This window comes from Aedes aegypti, chromosome 3 (assembly GCF_002204515.2).
Source record: "Aedes aegypti strain LVP_AGWG chromosome 3, AaegL5.0 Primary Assembly, whole genome shotgun sequence".
Taxonomy (NCBI): domain Eukaryota; kingdom Metazoa; phylum Arthropoda; class Insecta; order Diptera; family Culicidae; genus Aedes; species Aedes aegypti.
Window position 1 is genome coordinate 264984215 of NC_035109.1, and position 17529 is coordinate 265001743.

The following is a 17529-nucleotide window of genomic DNA, read 5'->3' on the forward strand; positions in this document are numbered from 1 at the left end:
AAAAAACGATTTTATAGTTTGGCATAGAAAGCAAAGTTGTCTGTATGTGTGATAATGAGAAAATGTATGAGTTAGTGAAAGAAAGAGTGGATGAGTAAGTTAGAGAGTTTATAAGATGTAATAAATTCCTAAATCGACTCCTCCAGTTGCAGGCTTGACAGAAACTCATCTGCGAATTCAAGGTCATTCTGCGGAGTAAATATTTAACTCGAAATTCACGAAACAAATCTTCACACGATTTGCCATTTCTTTGGACTTTGTTTGCAATACATATCGTGATATTTGATAGATCGCAAATTAAGTTTTAGAACCACCAACATATTTGCAACTTGCACCGAAGAGCCAACTATGCGGAATAACCCAGTGTGTGACCAGATCATCCTATTCTTCTTTTGACTTGACTTTGACTTCTTCTTGACTTCAGCAAGTTTGGTATGTCGCAAGATAGGTCTCAAGACCGCCAATATAATGGCCACTTCCTCTGGGGAACAGGGTATCCAAAACAACCTGGTATGTTACCAAGTCATCCAGGAACCTTTGAATTACCCTTCTTCAGCCTTGATTTTAGTTGCCAGTTAGGTTTCAGAACCGACAGTTTAGAGGCCATTTCCGCCAGGAAACCGGGAATTCAGAACAACCCGACATGTGCTCAAGTCTTTCAAATACATTTGAACCAACTGTAGACTTGATTTACAAATTCATGAAAATTGATATGTCGCAAGCCAGGTTTCAGATTCGCCAATATAATTACCACTTCCATCAGTGAACCGGTATTCGGACCAGCCCAGCATATGGCCAAGTCATCCAAAAACGGTCGAACTATTTTTATTTGGACTTGGTTTGCTAAATCATAAAGTTGATTTGTCGCAAGCCATGGACTCAAAATTAATGTGGTTACTGATTCTTCAAGTGGGATTATTTCAGTACTCCTCGTGATGAATCCAAAATTACGGTGACGGCGGTTCAAAAAAATTGAAAAAACTGTGATTGACCCTGAAAATTCAACTGAAAAATATTGAAAAAACGGATGGGAAATAATATTTGATATTGAAAATTTCAATCAAATTTGACGTCAGACTCGCATGAATGACGAATGCATCCCGATAATACAAACACATAAAACAGGTTGTGTTCCACATGGGATGTAAAGCCAACGTAAAAAGATGTTAAAAACGATTTTCTCAAACACCAGCTAATTCAAAACTGACAACTGAATATTTTGTTCAAGATTAGCGCAACGAATTGTATAGTGTGACAGTTATGCGTAGAAATACAGTAGTGGGACAGTTATGCGTGGAAATTCAACAATGGGACAAATTGACTTGGCTTGCTTTTCATTGAGTTTCTGAACAAAGTTAATTTTTGGTAAGTGTTTTCTAAAATTATACGAAAAAATAAACTGTTTGATGACAAAAAGTCAAAATGCACAAAAAGTAACATGGGACAATTATGCGTATAACGGCAGTGTACATACCTTCACATAATTGATGTCATCGTAATATTCAATTATCTTTGAAATAATATTCAAATTATATTCAAAATAGCACCCTATTTTGCAATTTATTGATTTTATAAGAAAAATACAAAATAACTTGAATGAGCAGAGAGCATTGATATACTATTTAATAGAATATATCCTGTTGTTTTCATCATTTCAAAAAACGTTTGTGTTGCGGTTATGGCAATAATATTTATTCTATAAATCTCAATAATCATGTTTGGTAGTAAAATGTAAATTAAAAATGATAATTACGCAATGTTTTGATAGGAACATTAACTATGGATTATGTATATACATTTAGGAGCCAAACATAAAGAAATTGACTAAATTTTTTGGTTTTGGATTTGTTATAAATGTTATATTACCTAAGATTCAAAAGTATAAGTTGTCGATATCCACTCCTAGCTACTCTAAAACTGATTATAATTTTTTGAAACTTGTGCAATATTCGCAGTTATCATTCTTAAGGAAGTGATGTTGAAAAAAATGCAATTTATTGCTCGATTTACCGAATATTTTAGCAAAAAACATGGAAAAACTGGTATTTTTCTTAAATTTACTTAAGTTTCAAATATGTCCGCTTATAAATTTTCCAAATGTATTCTACTGCATCTGAACAACACAACAAAGAGCTTAAGTAATCATCTAGTCCATTAAAAATTAGTTTTGAATGCTGTATATTTCTTTTTTGTTAGGTGTACGAATATGGAATGGGTCAATTATAGACACAATCTCAATACTTTTCCATTATTCCAAAGGTTTAAGCAAATGAATACAGTTTGTCATTGTTAAACAATAGATGACACCCTTGACATTTGTTATTGATAAAGTATATCGAAGTCCATTCTCCATTTAATAGTTTTATACCAACTTGATATGAAAACAGTGCCCCGTACGAAAATGAAATTGAGTCACTGTAGGCCAACGGAACCAGTTTCGGCCAGAGATTTAACTTTGATTCATAAATTGGCCAATTCCATTCATCTCTCATGAGAGTGGCTAAATTAGGAGTGCTCTGGCCAAATTAGGTGTATGGGAGTTAAAATTATGAGGAAAATAATTGTTTTTCTTATGTTTTCAATCAATTTGGACGAGTAAATAAATGTAGCTCTACCATATAAATGTGATTTACTGAACACAAAAGGTTTTATGCTGATTGGCTATGAAAAACGGTGTATAATTCACTATGGCTACAATTGGCGTATGGCCAAAATCGGTGCTTCTACCCTAGACCCAAACGCAATGATAGCGGAACGGAAAGCGGAACCGGTTCGCCAGCATGAACTATAGCATGTTTGTTGACTCAGTCTTGGTTCACTTTCGTTCGTTGACAGCACAGTCAGGACAGTGATATGCTGGCGAACCGGTTCTGCTTTCCGTTGCCGTTCCGCCAGGTCCGTCAAACTCGGGCTCAGATTGGGTACCACTTCTAGTACTGCATTTGGTCTCTCGGTAGTACAAAAGGTACCCAAGTTTGACAGATCGCAGTACACTTTTCACGGCATTCTAGATTACCTTATGAGCCATAAAATTTTAGGCAACTGCAAGGGACATGGAGGTCTTTAATTTGTCTTTGGTTCCGCTTTCATTGCGTTTGGGCCTGATCAAATTCTCTCCATCGGTCCACTCTTCTGCAAAATTATATAGGTGAAAGGTACAGCGCCACCACGATGTTGGTACTTGTGTTGCCATTCAAAATGTCCATTAATTGTCTTACACAGTTTTACAATCGGACTTCAACATCTGTTAGCTATGGGTGCATATTTCTTGACACTTGTTCACTTTAGGACGCCATCCATGTCCATGAGCATGTGACAAAAATTTGCATCTTGTCCCTTTTATCACAGATAACAGACGTTGAAGTCCGATTGTAAAACTGTGTAAGACAATTAACGGTTATTTTGAATGGCAACACAAGTAGCAACATCGTGGTGGCGCTATCATCGCTAAGTTCTCTTAAGGCGAAACAGTTTAGAATCAACTCCTACGATTGCACTGGAACTTCAAGGGCACAAATCTCGTGAAGAAAGCATCCAACAACAATGAACTTTTTATTTTGGCTTTGTGCACTAGCAGAAAGCTTAAAATAAGAAGATCAGAAACATTTGCCAACTATTTCTCCAGTTTAGTGCCTTTGAAAACGTGAGTGGGGGTACAAGTCTTCCATTGTAACGGCCATCTTTAGATTCCGAGATGTTTCACCTTAACGATGTGGTGAATATGAAATATTTCAAGATACTGATATTCACCAGTGATTGACACAATTCGCTGTGTGGCGACGCTAGTGATTGCAAGGAGTTTGAATATTTACACAGGTTTTTAGAAAACGTCTGTTCTAGCATAAACATTTGTTATCTGTGCTTTCCATTGTTGCAAATTTATTATATGTGTGATAATATTTTCTATCCAGCTGATTATTTGCAATCATATATGGAGAATGTTCATGTGCGCACAGTCAGATGTTTTCTAAACAAAACGTAGATTTTGCAGAAATCCCAAAAATACGGTGGACGTATTTTTTTAATCTTCCTCCCATCCTGGTATCACGCAGAAAAATTTGTCGGTGTAAAGGACCAACGCCACAATCGATGAACTAAACGTCAAAAACTCAGCCATCGAATCAGCAAAACGTAAACATAAACGTGCTTTTCTGCAAGATTTTCATAAAATTCCGTTTAAAATCTACATTTTTGGAACATTTAATTGGAAATACAGAGTTTTAATATAGAAGACAACATCCTCAACTTAAGTGACTGTGCGGTACTTAATTTCATCGCATACCTGAGTGGATAAACGGCACAGAACCGATCGCCATGCCGTTCATGAAGGGAAAAGCACCGGTTCGCCGGTCGATTCAATACCTGAGTGCCGGCCGATTGGCACTGAAGGAGAAGATTAAGGTCTTCAGCGTGAACTACAACACCTACGGCGATCATCACGAGGGAGCGAGGTAATTATCCTTGGCATGATTCGGTCCCCCATGGGGGATCTACAAACAGTGACTATAGATTACGTAACGGTCTCTCTCTCTTGTTGCGCAGGGATTTCGTGTTTTGGAACATTCCGCAGATTCAGTACAAGAACCCGGCCGTGCAGGTGGTCACATTCAAAAACATGACCCCATCGCCATTCATCAAGTGTTATTACGGTAATTTTGATCAGGTTGTACATAGTTCATGAACTACAAGATCCTAAAGTTGGTTCTGTTTCAGAGGACGGAAAGCAAATGCTGATAGATATCGATAGCAAGAACCGGAATGAAATCATGCAGCATCTAATAAACGTTGTGGGGAAATCTCAGTAAGTATCGTTTCTTTTTTTATGGGTTGATAGCAGTTTTTTTTTTACAGGATTGGTCACTATTTCAACGCAAGTTTCTAAAGAGACTCTAATTTCAAAAATAAGTTTCTTAAGACTTTTTGTCCAAAATAATCGCTAAAGTCTGGGCCTTCGTAAGCCGAGTGGTTAGAGTCCGCGGCTACAACAAAGCCATGCTGACGGTGTCTGGATTCGATTCCCGGTCGGTCCAGGATCTTTTCGTAATTTAATTGAAATTTCCTTGACTTCCCTGGGCATACAGTATACTCGTACCTGCCGCACGATATACGAATGCAATTTGGCAAAAATCTCTCAGTTAATAACTGAGGAAGTGCTCATAAGAACACTAAGCTGAGAAGCAGGGGACGTAACGCCAAAAAGAAAAAGAATAATATATAATACTATTTCTCGACGTTTCATGCAAAAATAAGGTTTTGGCGAAAAAAAAGAATGGAAACTTTTTTTGCACGGCTGTGTAAAAAAAATCCGTGCAAAAACAGTCGGTTCTGTCCCAGTGAGGACGTAATGCCAAGAAGAAGAAGAATGTTTGAAATGCAGTTTGTCTTGTTTGTTCTACAGTTTCCCGGGTATTTCCCGGTCATTTGGGATTCCCAGGTTTCACGCTTTTTCCGGGTTTCCCGGATGGATGGAAACCCTGCAAGATGAAAGCCAAAACAATGCCCCTAGACTCACGAGGAAGTTTCGAAGGACAATATATAATTTAAAGAAATGCTTCAAATCCCTGGATAATATCCTGCAAGATTTTTTTAACTAATCCCTGAAAAGCGTGGTGAGTTAACGATTGGGGAAATAACAAGGATATTACTGCAGTATTTGTTGGTGTAAAAACTTAAATCGTCCTTCTTCTACGTGGTCACGAATAAAATGATGTTTCACATCAATATGCTTGCTGCGTTTCGTCTCGCGATTCTTCGCCATACCAATGCAGCCCCGATTATCTTCGTGAATGACAACGGGTTTCACGGTGATGTTCAAATCTTCTAGGATCCCCGTCAACCAGATGGCTTCTGATGCTGCAGCACTCAGAGCAACGTACTCTGCTTCGCTTGAAGATGTCGCTACTGTCGTTTGCTTTTAGCTAGACCAAGACCATGATACGGTAGCATTGAAGACCTTGAATATGAAGCCACTCACCGACCTTCGGTCCTCGTTATCCGCCGCCCAATCTGCGTCCGCAAATCCAACCATTGGTGCTGCACTTTCGTCACGCTTGAATTCCAGACAAAGCCCCATTGTTCCTTGCGGGTAACATACGATCCGCTTCGATGAATGCCAGTGTTGGTCAGTTGGATTCTGCTGGAACCGTCCCATGTAGCTCACCGGATAGCAGATGTCCGAACGAACACATCGCATGGTGTACATTATGCTACCCAACAGCTCTCTATATGTTTCGTTCGTTGATGGTCCGTCACGCGTCAAATGAAATCCTTTTTCCATCGGAGTTTTGCACGAATTGCAGTTGACCATCCCGAATCGTTGTAGAATTTTCACTACTTGAGCTTCTTGTGGCAGCCGAAGTCTTTCTTCATCGGGATTGTATTCGACCTTCATTCCTAAGAGGTGATGAACCTCGCCACAGTCGGTCATTTTAAATACGGCGGATAGTTCCTTCTTCAGTCGTACGATTGAACTCAGCTTCCTTCCAGCGATTAGCAGGTCGTCTACGTAAATGATTATGTATATTTCGTCCCCTTCCGTGCATCTAATCGTGGCATGACCTGGTTAATCCCATTCTCAACAATTGGTTATTCAGTCTTTCGTTCCAGCAGCGGGGAGACTGCTTCAACCCGTACAAAGACTTCTCTAGCTTGCATATACTGTTTCGACCAGCTTCTACGCCATCCGGTACAACCATGTAAATATTCTCCATCAGGTCACCATGAAGGAACGCGGTCTTGACGTCCATCTGGTGAAACAGGAATCGATGGTGCACTCCGACAGCTGTTCGGATTGTGGTAAGTTTCGCTACGGGAGCGTAGGTCTCTTCATAATTGATGCCCGCGCGCTGTTGGTACCCTTTCGCCACCAACCGGGCCTTGTATCGGACCTTCTCGCCATTTTCGTTCTCTTGCACACCGAGCACACATTTGGACTGAAGCGGTTTGAACCCCGAAGGACAGCTTTGTAATTTCCAAACGCGATTGGCCTTCAAAGATTCCAATTCTTCTTGAACAGCCTTCAACCAGTAATCACTATTATCTCGGCCTTCGATTTCGTTAAAGCAGTCTGGAACATCTGTACTGCACGGTCCGGCAGAAGTAGCTCTATACCCAGTGAAAAAATTTAGGAACTTACCGGGGAGCTTGCGCTCCCGTTCGCTGCGCCTCAGCAACGGTTGACCCTCATCCTCGGAGTCGTGCTGTTCTGGTTGCGAAGGGAGCGCCCCAGTATTTACGATATCTACAAATTCGTCGTCGGTATCTGAATGCCATTTGCTTTAACATCCACAAGATGGTTGGGTCTGTCATCCTCGATACCGTGGGCTCTTGCTCGTCGGGCGGAAAATACACCACCAATGGACGATCCTTCTTGCCATCGGGACACTTCTTATACAGGCTTCGTCACATTTTACGTCTCGAGCAATTACTATCTTCTTAGCCTTACGGTCCCACAGCCGGAAACCATTTGGAGCGTAGCCAACCATTACGGTTTCCCGGCTCCTCGCCTCTAGCTTCTTACGCTGCCATGGCCTTGTACTCTTCAAATCTGCTGAAGACTTCATACTTCCCCCGCATCAAATACAGCACCGCGAAATGGGTATGGTCATCAATAAAGCTCACGAAGTATGTTGATCCATCCCATGCTGGAGGGTCGATGGGACCGCACGCGTCCGAGTGAATCCTTTCCAATGGCCTGGTTGCTCGATCACGAGTACCGTTGAAGGGGTCGCGACATTGTTTCTCTTGGACGCAGGCATCGCAGAAATTCAACTTTTCTCCTCGGAAGTCAACATCAGTCACGATGTTGTTGGTTGCCATCGCCTTCATTCCATGCTCGCTTAAATTGCCCTGCCGTCGATGCCATAATTCGTCCGTCATAGATTTACACAAGTTTGCGGTTGGTCCTTCCAGGTCGATCTCCAGTTCATACAGTCCGCCGCTGAGGTGAGCGGTTGCTATGGTTTCTCCATCATTCTTCAATAAAGCTACCTTGCCGACAAAGTTTACCTGCTCCCCGGCCATAACGAGCTTCTTCACGGACATCAAATTGGCACGCAGTTCCGGAATATACAAAACGTCCTTCATATGTAGCGGATATTGCTTGTTACTGTTGCCATGGATCTCACCACTAGTCTTCGCGATCAGAGACTTGCCACGTTGATCACGATGGGCTCCTTCAGCTTCTGAACCTTAGAAAATACTCCGCTGTCGTTGACGAGGTGATCGTTTGATCCTGAATCTAGCTTGAATACTAGTTTTCTGCTCTTGCGCTTCATACTGCTCTGGTTTGCCATGAAGCTCACCGCCTTTCTTTTGTGTTCAGCTACGTTAGCTTCACCGCCGGTCCCGACCTTCTGCCGGCAGTGCTTCTTGAAATGGCCGCGCTTGTCACACTTATGGCACTTACCCTGGAACTTGAAGGGTTGCTTGGTTTTATCACCGGAGAAAGCCGCTTCTTTAGATTCACCATCTTGGTCATTTCGTTCTTGACGCTTCATGTCTTCGGCCAGCAAACGTTGCTTCACGACTTCGATCTTCAGATCCATTTAAGGAACGTTTTCTAGAGCGGTTACCAGTGGGTCGTAGGAATCGGGCAACGTTTTAAACAATAGCACCTCCAGATCAGCTTCGTCCACTTTCGCACCAGCCGTCTTCATCTGTCGGATGAATTCGTCGAACACCAGCAAATGCGGTCTCATCGGTTCACCTTCCTTCAGCTTCAACCGGTTGAGCTGCTTTCTGATCAGGTGCTGCGATCCGATACATTTGGTTGCGAACGTCGCTTCTAGAGCTTCCCACATATCTTTGGTCGTCGACTTCTCAAACATTCGTTGGCCAGGAAACTTACGATGAGCGCCTTTGCCTTACGATCCGCCTCTTCAAACTTGACCTTGTCCGCAAGCGCTTGAGGTTCAATTTCCGTAAGGTTGTTCAAAACGCCGACCGAATCCAAATGCATCTTCACTCTGAAGTTCCAATGTTGGAAATCCGGCCCACCGTTAAGGGGACACGGGAGACCGTGTTATTTTCCCTATCTTTCGTCTCACTCTAACAATAATCATCAAAACATTGTGGAAGCAAATCTCGAGTTCTAGTGAACCGATGAAGCTGAAAATTTATCGGGTTGTGCACTACATATATAGAATCATAGTGATACATTTTCGCATCGATATATGGAGTGGTTCTTGAGATTTGCTTCTTGAAATGGATAGGGTGATTATGATGACGTCCCGTGCGGCCTTAAACTGCGGAATTCCGCTTGCAGTATTCGCCGTGGAGCCCATAACCTTTTATAAGTTTAGGTTCAAGTTTTGGAAAAACACGTCTTTATTCTTTGAGGTTTGAGTTTGGAATGGCACAATAAAATGATACATAAAAAGTGTAGGCTACTGCGACTTGAATAACGGTTGCATCGGGTTGCTTCGTCTTAACAAACCATGACAGCTTTACCAAAAATACACTTGGAAAATGAATATATGTTGCAGGTAAGTTGGAATATCCATCGTAGTGGAACATTTAAAGTTTGATATGACGAATAATAGCGCTTACGACGAAATAGAACAAAACCCTATTTGGCTTTAGGATTATTTTGAAAAGTATGGAATCATATTCTAGTTACACTCAAAATAATCCACACAATAGTTTTTTTTTCATCGCACTTTTCACGTAGCATATACGTGGATCATAGGTAACACATAATGAACGCATGAACTCTTGAAGTTCGTCTGCTCCACCGGCGTTACGTGTAACAGCTACGTGAATTTTCCCATAAGTTTTACCAAGCGGATTGATAGATCGCAAATTATTTTCCAATGAAAGGTATAAACATATTTTTATGCAAAACCCCCTCACAGTGGCTTTTGGATGTTTACAATCTTTTCATTTTACAAGAAAAAAACAACTGAACGTGAGATCTAAACATTCATTTCAAACAATCGCTGCAATAAATGTTTGGTTGAATAATCAACAATAAATTTAACCAATACAACAATTTGAAGTGAAATTAAAACACTGCTTTCATTCGTTTGCCATAATAAATGGGTTTCTTCCAGTAGTCATCATCTGTGGTTCATCCGCTTTTGATCATTTCTCCTTTGCGAGTTTCAATAAATGATGTATAGGAGTGAAACACAAATTAACACAGAATTTTCGGGAATGCAAACCATTTTCACCTTGAAATCAATGACGTGTGGTTTATTTTGAGTGTAGTGTTGCATAGTATTTATGTGATTTGATTTGTCTCAAGTTCGTCGAAAATATATGGAGCTCGGGAGCTACCATGGAAATGAGCAAGTTAACAGATTGTCTGTGATAATCCCTGGCAGAACTTTTGGACCAATTCCTGGAGAACCATTGGATCAACTCGGGTAAAAGTCTCTTGAAGTTTCTCTGGTAGGTACCTCTAGAATTGATTGCTACAAAAAAGTGACTTTACAGGGCCTTTTGGTCAAAATTGAGATTCTAGATACTTAATCTGGGTCATTTGATATAACGGTCATTCAGCATAACATTTTCAAGAACACGCATAATTATGATCATACCAAATGACCGCTCTCTTGGAGATCATTATTAATAGACTTTTTAGCGACTTGCTTCAAAATGGTTACCAAGTCTTTAAAAAGAGACATGCTACCAGCCCTGCTTTTGAAATTTTTCTCTTTGTGGAAATTTGTTATCATTTAATTATGAGTAAGTCTCATTACCGTAAAACGGGGCGAATAGAAACACTCTCCGACGTGTTTGAATGTGTTCAACTTAAACCGTATAGATAAAAACCATTTTTATTACTCTCAAATATGGGTCCCGTCCTCCTTAGCTGAGACCCCAATTGCCGTTTATTTTGTACAAATATTTGTGAAAATGTTGTATGTTTTTATTCACCCCGCAATGGGGCGAATAGGAACACTGTTCAGTAAATATAAATGTTTTTTTCATTTAAGGTACCGCGGGGCAAGTGGGTAAATGGGGTAAGTGAAAACAATTGATATATTTTACTGAATATGTGAATTAACGTTTTAAACTCATACGTAAACCTTTGAGGCCATTGAGAACATTACGATAGGTAAGAGATTTCTGAGATTTTTCAGCCATTATTGCATAATAGAGCGAAAAATTGTTAACCTGTCAACTGTTACTCCGTAACAAGTTGGCGGCGTACAATCTTATTTTAATATTTTCAGTGGAAAAAAGTTGCGGAAAATAATTTCCTGCACCACTTCTTAGTTGTCCTCTGTGACAGTTTCAAACTGCAATAAAAAAAGTTTTAGAATTAATTCGACGTAGACCTAAAAATAACTAAATTTAAACACCGTCAATTTTCTTATTAGGTGGGGCAAGTGAAAAGTTTATCATTAGAGATTGAATTTATGTTTTCTCTTTAAGTAGCCATAAGTAAACATGGTTCGCAATTATCATAGAAAAACAAAACGTGCTGATAATTCAAGAAACACTATACTCAAGCGTTGAAAGCTATTAGAAATCATGGAACTTCTCTAAAAAATGTTGCCAAACATTACAATATTACTATGTCTACTTCGGGCAGGAAGACGTTGACTGAAATGTTGCAATATTAGAGAACACACGGAAATCTCGTGGAATGTCTATGTGAAGCTAGTTCAAAACATAAAAATGGGGTGTAGGTCTTTCCACATAAAAAAGATTCTATATACGTTATTGAAGGATTTCGTTTGATTTCTCCCGAAGAGTTATCCGACGTTATATCCGACTTTCTCAAAAACAAATAACGAGCGGTGGGAATTCCACAGAGCAGAAATGCAATTGCTATCCTATAATGTAAGAACTAACATTGTAAATGTTGCAGTTATAATGTTGTCGAATCATTTCAACTAACATAACTGAAGAGAAGAAAATCAAAGTGAAAAGAATAACATTTTCTTTGTTTACATGTTACTTATGTTATTGTTCATTGGGAAGTCTTAACAAATGTTAAAGATAATAGAAATCGTGAATATAACTGTTTGTTTCTGAATTTATTGTTCAAAACGGTAAACTTTTCACTTGCCCCACTTTTGCGGCAAGTGAAAAGTAAGCAGACATTTTTCAAAAACATTTTCTGTATTTTTTTCTTCAATTTTTCATAAAAATCAATTTCAGCATGCTGCTTATATTTGGTGGGAGTCAAGCTAAAAAATATACACGACCTCATTTATTTCAATTTAAAGTTTCTAGAATTTGAAGAATCTCAACTATGCCATTTTCATTACCCACTTGCCCCACGGTACCTTAAATGGAAAAATAAACGAGTGCATCTTAAAGAAATATCATAACGAATTCATCTAGTGAAGAAAAAAATTGAAATTATTAAAAACAATTTCAATTTTGGATCATGTTGCAAATTGTCAAAAATGGCGGATGTTTCAAGCTATCAAAAATAGTTGAGATTTCAATATTTTCTTCTTATTTTGTTCAAGCAAAATATAGAAAAAAATTTGATTTGAAAATAGTCTGTCGATACTCTGTTACTATTGAACTAATGAAAAAAAAAAATATATTTCAGTAGGTTTTTTAAGTTTATCTTTAAATAATAGACGCATTTCTACCTGTAGGTCACTTTGTTTCTATTCGCCCCACTTTTTCTATTCACCCCGTTTTACGGTACGATTGAACTCATCGTATTATTTGAAGCTAATCATTCATCACAATAAATGTCCGCTTTCCAATCCACAGAGAAACCCTCAAGGCGGAAGCCAAGTTCGCCGAGAAGCAGGACAATCCGGCCAACTTTGGCGTCGGCTGCGCAAAGCATTGCATCTGCGAGGTTCCCGGACAGCTGCCCTGCCCCGGAGTGGTTCCCGTTCCGAAGCACATGCGAGGGAAATACATCTACCAAATGAAGGAATAGGCGAATCATGGAAAGGTTCTTTGTCAGTTCTTGGAAAGAGCTTCTGCAGTATGCTTTTCACTTGTAGCTTTTTAGTTCGTTGCCTAAGTATATATTACGTTAGATCTTTAAAAATAATGAGTCACAATTGAACGTTTACCGCTAAAACCTATCGAGATGGGAGAGAAAGAAATCTCCGACACAAATTTCGCTATCTACTTACGGCTTTTTTGGATCCCTTCACTTGAACCTACTCGACTTGTAGGGACCGCTTCTTCCGCCACCTCCTCTCGTCATGTTCCGTTTCATTTTGGAAGCATCCGGTCGCTGTTGCGATTGATTCTTATTATATTGATACTTTTCGATGATGGGTCGCTCCCCTGTAGCCGATTTGTTAATGATCAAATCATCCGATCGACTTTCCATCATCTTCAGCTTTGCCTCCAAGGCCTGGATTTTCGTTTGCTGACTCATCGGCCCACTGGGACCGGCTTTTGAACCTCCGGCCAGGGCCGGAATCTGCAGTTTTGGTTTGGTCTTTTCCATCTCGTCCCGATTGACGTTTTTCGCCCAGCGGACCACCATATGTTTGTCCCCGACTAGTTTGCCATTGAGAACCTCCAGTGCGATTTCCGAATCCTTTTGCTGAAATACCAAGAGAGATTATAATTCATGCTGGAACATAGGGTAGGTGTACCAGTTATGGACATAGTGGTTCCCTATTTCGCCATACGTGATTTTGAATGTCTCCAAATTTTGAAAATTTTTGTGTGTTGTAGTAGTTAGATTTGAGATATATCTTGATGTTAAAACATTCAAAAAGATTTAAAAAGTGAAAGTTATCAAAATTTCGCATATGGTTAATTAGGGAACCACTATGGCCATAACTGGTACACTTTCCTTATTAGGGAGTCTCAAAAAACAATGTCCGAAAAGTCAATCCTGTAATAAAAGATTTGCTTATTTGTAGTATTTGTATAGATTTTTTAAACTTTTCTAAAAAATAAAACGTTTAGATGTTCCACCACAAAATTATGAAAAAAAATAACATGTTCATCTTTCATTCTGGAATTGAGCACCTTGACATATTTTTTTCTGGGACCCCCTAGTACTTCACCACTGCGCTGAATTACCCTTTCATATGTCACGAAGGCGTATCCCCGGGGATATCCGGCCATTGGCCCGGATCGATGGAACAGCATGTCGAACTTTTCAATTTTGCCGCATTTTTGCGCAATTTTCAATAGTTGATACCGATAGGGGGAAAACGAAAATAAGAGAAACGGTCAAACAATGTTCTGGCGGAGAACTATTTCCATTTGAGATTGAACGGATAAGCAACTTACTCGGTAACTCGGCTGTCCAGATTGCCGATCCAAAGTCTGCGGTCGTCCGGCGGAAGAGGCTGCTGCCAAGCGAAGAAAGTTGGTAAGTGGAAATTTCGATCGATCAGTGGAAATACTTACTTCTCCCATATTGCGTAGCGTGGATTATTGTTTTAAGATACAAGCACTAAAATGGAAGTGAACTGCAAAGTTTCAATGCAAAATTTGCAAAATATTCGGGAACAAAATAATTTTTCACCTAATTTGTGTTTATGTTTGCAAATTTCGACTGTCAGTCAGCCAATGTCGACTGTCATGGCTTTAATTTTGACGAGCGTTCATCCAATGCCGACTACGCCTCACCGAACTTAGCATAACATTTGAGAAGTCCTAAAATCCCATTTCACATATTTCCATATTTCTCGCGTAACTGTTCAAAACGTCCTAAGTAACAAATGTAAACAAATCGAGATTATCATTGCAAATCATTTGCGTTGCACCACTTAGCAGCACACTAGAACACTCGTTCTGATATATTAACAACAAATTAATCTATTAAAAGCTTAACAAAATGACCAATGTTCAAAACTGCATCGCTTTTAATCAATTGTTACATTGGACCTTTGATCAGAGAACCAACCACATGTCCTATGTAACATTTATGAATAAACACGATTCTAATGTTACATTGGACATTCCTGAATGAAGCTTTGGAATAGAGTTTAAAAGGTAGAATGATTTGTAGAAGCATGTCTGTGACACTACTTAGATGTATAGAATGCCATAATAACTGCTTCTCAATCATTTCAGTCGATATTTCAAGAGTCGCACTACCTCGAAAAATTGAAAACGCTCAAGTGACAAAAAGAGAATGAGTTACACAAAACTATATTTTGGTCTTTTTGCCAAACCATGTTTTACCGTTTCGCTGGATTGGATCAGCTGCAACTTCTTTTTTCATATTATTAGCGCATTGCGTGCATATATGGGAATGATATTGAGTACAAGATTGAGCATCATGATGTCATTGTATCAATCTGATTCAGATGCATGGTCGATCAAGCATATAAATATGCTTCCCGGCAGCAACACGAGCAAGTACATGCGCGACTTGCTCACACATCTTTGCAGAGCGATCAATCACCGAAGAGAGGAGAAGCTGTATGTATTTGTTAGGCGTGGGCTCCTTTCTCAAGTTCCTACAACAAGATGGACGGCGTCGTCATCGTCATCATTCCCCACCGCTATTTCTTGTTTCAACCGACGGCTGGTGCTGATTGCAACACAGCCGTCACCACCACCACGTCATGCAGTGGGAAACTCACACATGATCATGTGGGCGAAACCGTCATAAAAACAGGGGGAAAATTGAGGAAGAATCAATGAGAGAGCAAAATGTCCAACATACAGCTCAACGTTTCCCCTCCTTCTGTTGTTACATAGGACACATAGACGGAGGGGTAGAAGTGACGTCGTGAGATTGAATGAATCAAAACAAAGCGCAACAAAATGTCGATATTTTCAGAGTCGCTCTGCCTCGCAATATTGAATACGCTCAAATAACAAAAAGAGAACGAGGTACACAAAACTGTATTTTGGTCTTTTTGCCAAATCATGTTTTAGGCTTATGCTGGATTGGATCAGCATTCGCTCAGCTGCCTTTTCATGTTATCAGCGTATTGAGTGCATGTAGGGAAATGATATTCAGCATCATGCTCTTATTATATCAATCCGACTCAGATCTATGGTCGATGAAGCATATACATATGCTTCACGGCAGCAACACGAGCAACGTGCATGCGCGACTTGCGCACATATATTTGCAGAGCAATCATTCACCGAAGAGCGGAGAAGCTGTATGTATTTGTTTGGCATTGGTTTCCTACAACACAATCGACGGCGCCGTCATCGTCATCATTTCCCACCGCTATTTCTTGTTTGCGCCGACGGCTGGTGCCGAATGCAACACAGTCGTCACCACCCGTCGTGCAGTGAGTAACTCACACACGAACAAGAGTGGGCGAAACCAGCATTGAAACGGGGGGAATATTGAGATCTCTCAATAGCAAAAAAAAGCGAGAAAGAAAAAAGTCCCAAATACAGCTCAACGTTTCCCCTCCTTCTGTTGTTACATAGGACAAATAGACGGAGGGGAAAAAGTGACGGCGTGGCATTGAATGAATCAAATTGTTGTTGTTCGTGAGAGACTTTAACCCGAAGGTCATTCGTGCCTTCTTCAAATGAATCAAAACAAAGCACAGCTGGTGCCTGCGATTATCACACCGCAACAAAATGAGCAGTTCAACTTGAATGTTGAAGCAGTTCAACGCACGTGGATACAAAATGAAATAAAACATGCTTGTTGTGTGCTCAAATCAAAATGTCCGATGTTACTATAACTGAAACAAAATGACCGAAATGAATGTCCAATGTAACAATTGTTGAAACAGAACGACCTATGTGATTTGTGATTTGTCGAAAAAGTCGAAATTTAGCGTGACATAATTTGTGTACCATCCCCTAGTGGTTCGAAGTGAAAAAAGGCTGACAAACATGCATCTTGTCACTTTTATTCGCAGAAGAGAGGATCGATGAAGAGAAATCGATCATGCGACTTACGCCCTTATTCAAGCACACGCTTGAAATGTTTTAAGTTTGCTAAATCTCGAACATTTGGTAATTTTTATTAGCACTGCGACGGTGTATCGATATTTTCAGATAATCCCATTACGTGGATTTATCTTGCAGAGCACAATATTGTGCTCTGCAAGATAATCCACGTAATGCAATTATCTGAAAATGTCGATATACCGTCGCAGTGGTAATGAAAATCACCAAATGTTTCAGATTTAGAAAATTTGAAACATTTGTGTTCTTGAAGGACGAAAAAATCCAAGCCTACTTGAATTTTTACGTTGCGTTTGAATTGCGCGCATATCTTCTGCGCGTTACCGCCGCCGCTGGATGTGAATTTAATATAAGCGCCGCAATATACTCGTACATATATCAAGTTTCTAAAAGAGGTCAGAGAAATTCGGGAATGTTCCTGTGGCCGGAGTTGTTCCGATGGGTCTCTGGGCCAAGTCGGGTGGAAAGGGTTCTCTGATTCTGTGCCCCTGGGGTTAGGCAAATTTCATCTCACTGATAATTTTCGGAATCGGCTATAATGAGGCCATTGTTCGAGAACTAGCAGTCAGAACCAGGTTCGGAAGCGAAAATGAAATACATCTTTACTAGTTGAAGACTACACGCCATGAGAACGAATTTTATTGAAAACTAGTGGTCCCGGCAAAATTTGTCTTGCCAACAATTAGGCTGTCAAAAAACGCCATGAAACTTCCCGTACAAAATAACAGTTCAGTT

The 17529-nt window shown here is 40.0% G+C and overlaps 2 protein-coding genes across 3 annotated transcripts; one reads left to right on the top strand and one right to left on the bottom strand.

The window, feature by feature from the left end:
* The first annotated feature begins 4093 nt into the window (after positions 1 to 4093).
* Positions 4094 to 12994, top strand: LOC5573756 (probable 28S ribosomal protein S25, mitochondrial). Its single transcript, XM_001654733.2, has 4 exons — positions 4094 to 4451; positions 4543 to 4649; positions 4714 to 4801; positions 12688 to 12994. The coding sequence occupies exons 1-4, from the start codon at positions 4315 to 4317 to the stop codon at positions 12860 to 12862; spliced, it is 507 nt and encodes a 168-aa protein (XP_001654783.1). The 5' UTR covers positions 4094 to 4314; the 3' UTR covers positions 12863 to 12994.
* LOC5573754 (probable RNA-binding protein 18) lies at positions 12917 to 14472 on the bottom strand. 2 transcript variants are annotated; one of them, XM_021850593.1, is made up of 4 exons: positions 14308 to 14472; positions 14188 to 14246; positions 13975 to 14095; positions 12917 to 13486 (listed from the first exon to the last, which is right to left on the bottom strand). In XM_021850593.1, the coding sequence occupies exons 1-4, from the start codon at positions 14314 to 14316 to the stop codon at positions 13082 to 13084; spliced, it is 594 nt and encodes a 197-aa protein (XP_021706285.1). In that variant the 5' UTR covers positions 14317 to 14472; the 3' UTR covers positions 12917 to 13081. The 2 variants fall into 2 exon arrangements, with proteins under 2 accessions (XP_021706285.1, XP_001654782.2); XM_001654732.2 differs by having other exon boundaries at positions 14188 to 14249.
* Between the last annotated feature and the right edge of the window lie 3057 nt (positions 14473 to 17529).

Coding starts and splice junctions, on each gene's coding strand:
- LOC5573756 (XM_001654733.2), top strand. CDS start 4,315: ATGCCGTTCATGAAGGGAAAAGCACCGGTTCGCCGGTCGATTCAATAC. Junction 4,452..4,542: donor GATCATCACGAGGGAGCGAG/GTAATTATCCTT, acceptor CTTGTTGCGCAG/GGATTTCGTGTTTTGGAACA. Junction 4,650..4,713: donor ATTCATCAAGTGTTATTACG/GTAATTTTGATC, acceptor GTTCTGTTTCAG/AGGACGGAAAGCAAATGCTG.
- LOC5573754 (XM_001654732.2), bottom strand. Junction 14,096..14,187: donor CTGGACAGCCGAGTTACCGA/GTAAGTTGCTTA, acceptor TTCCCCCTATCG/GTATCAACTATTGAAAATTG. Junction 13,487..13,974: donor CCTTCGTGACATATGAAAGG/GTAATTCAGCGC, acceptor TTGGTATTTCAG/CAAAAGGATTCGGAAATCGC.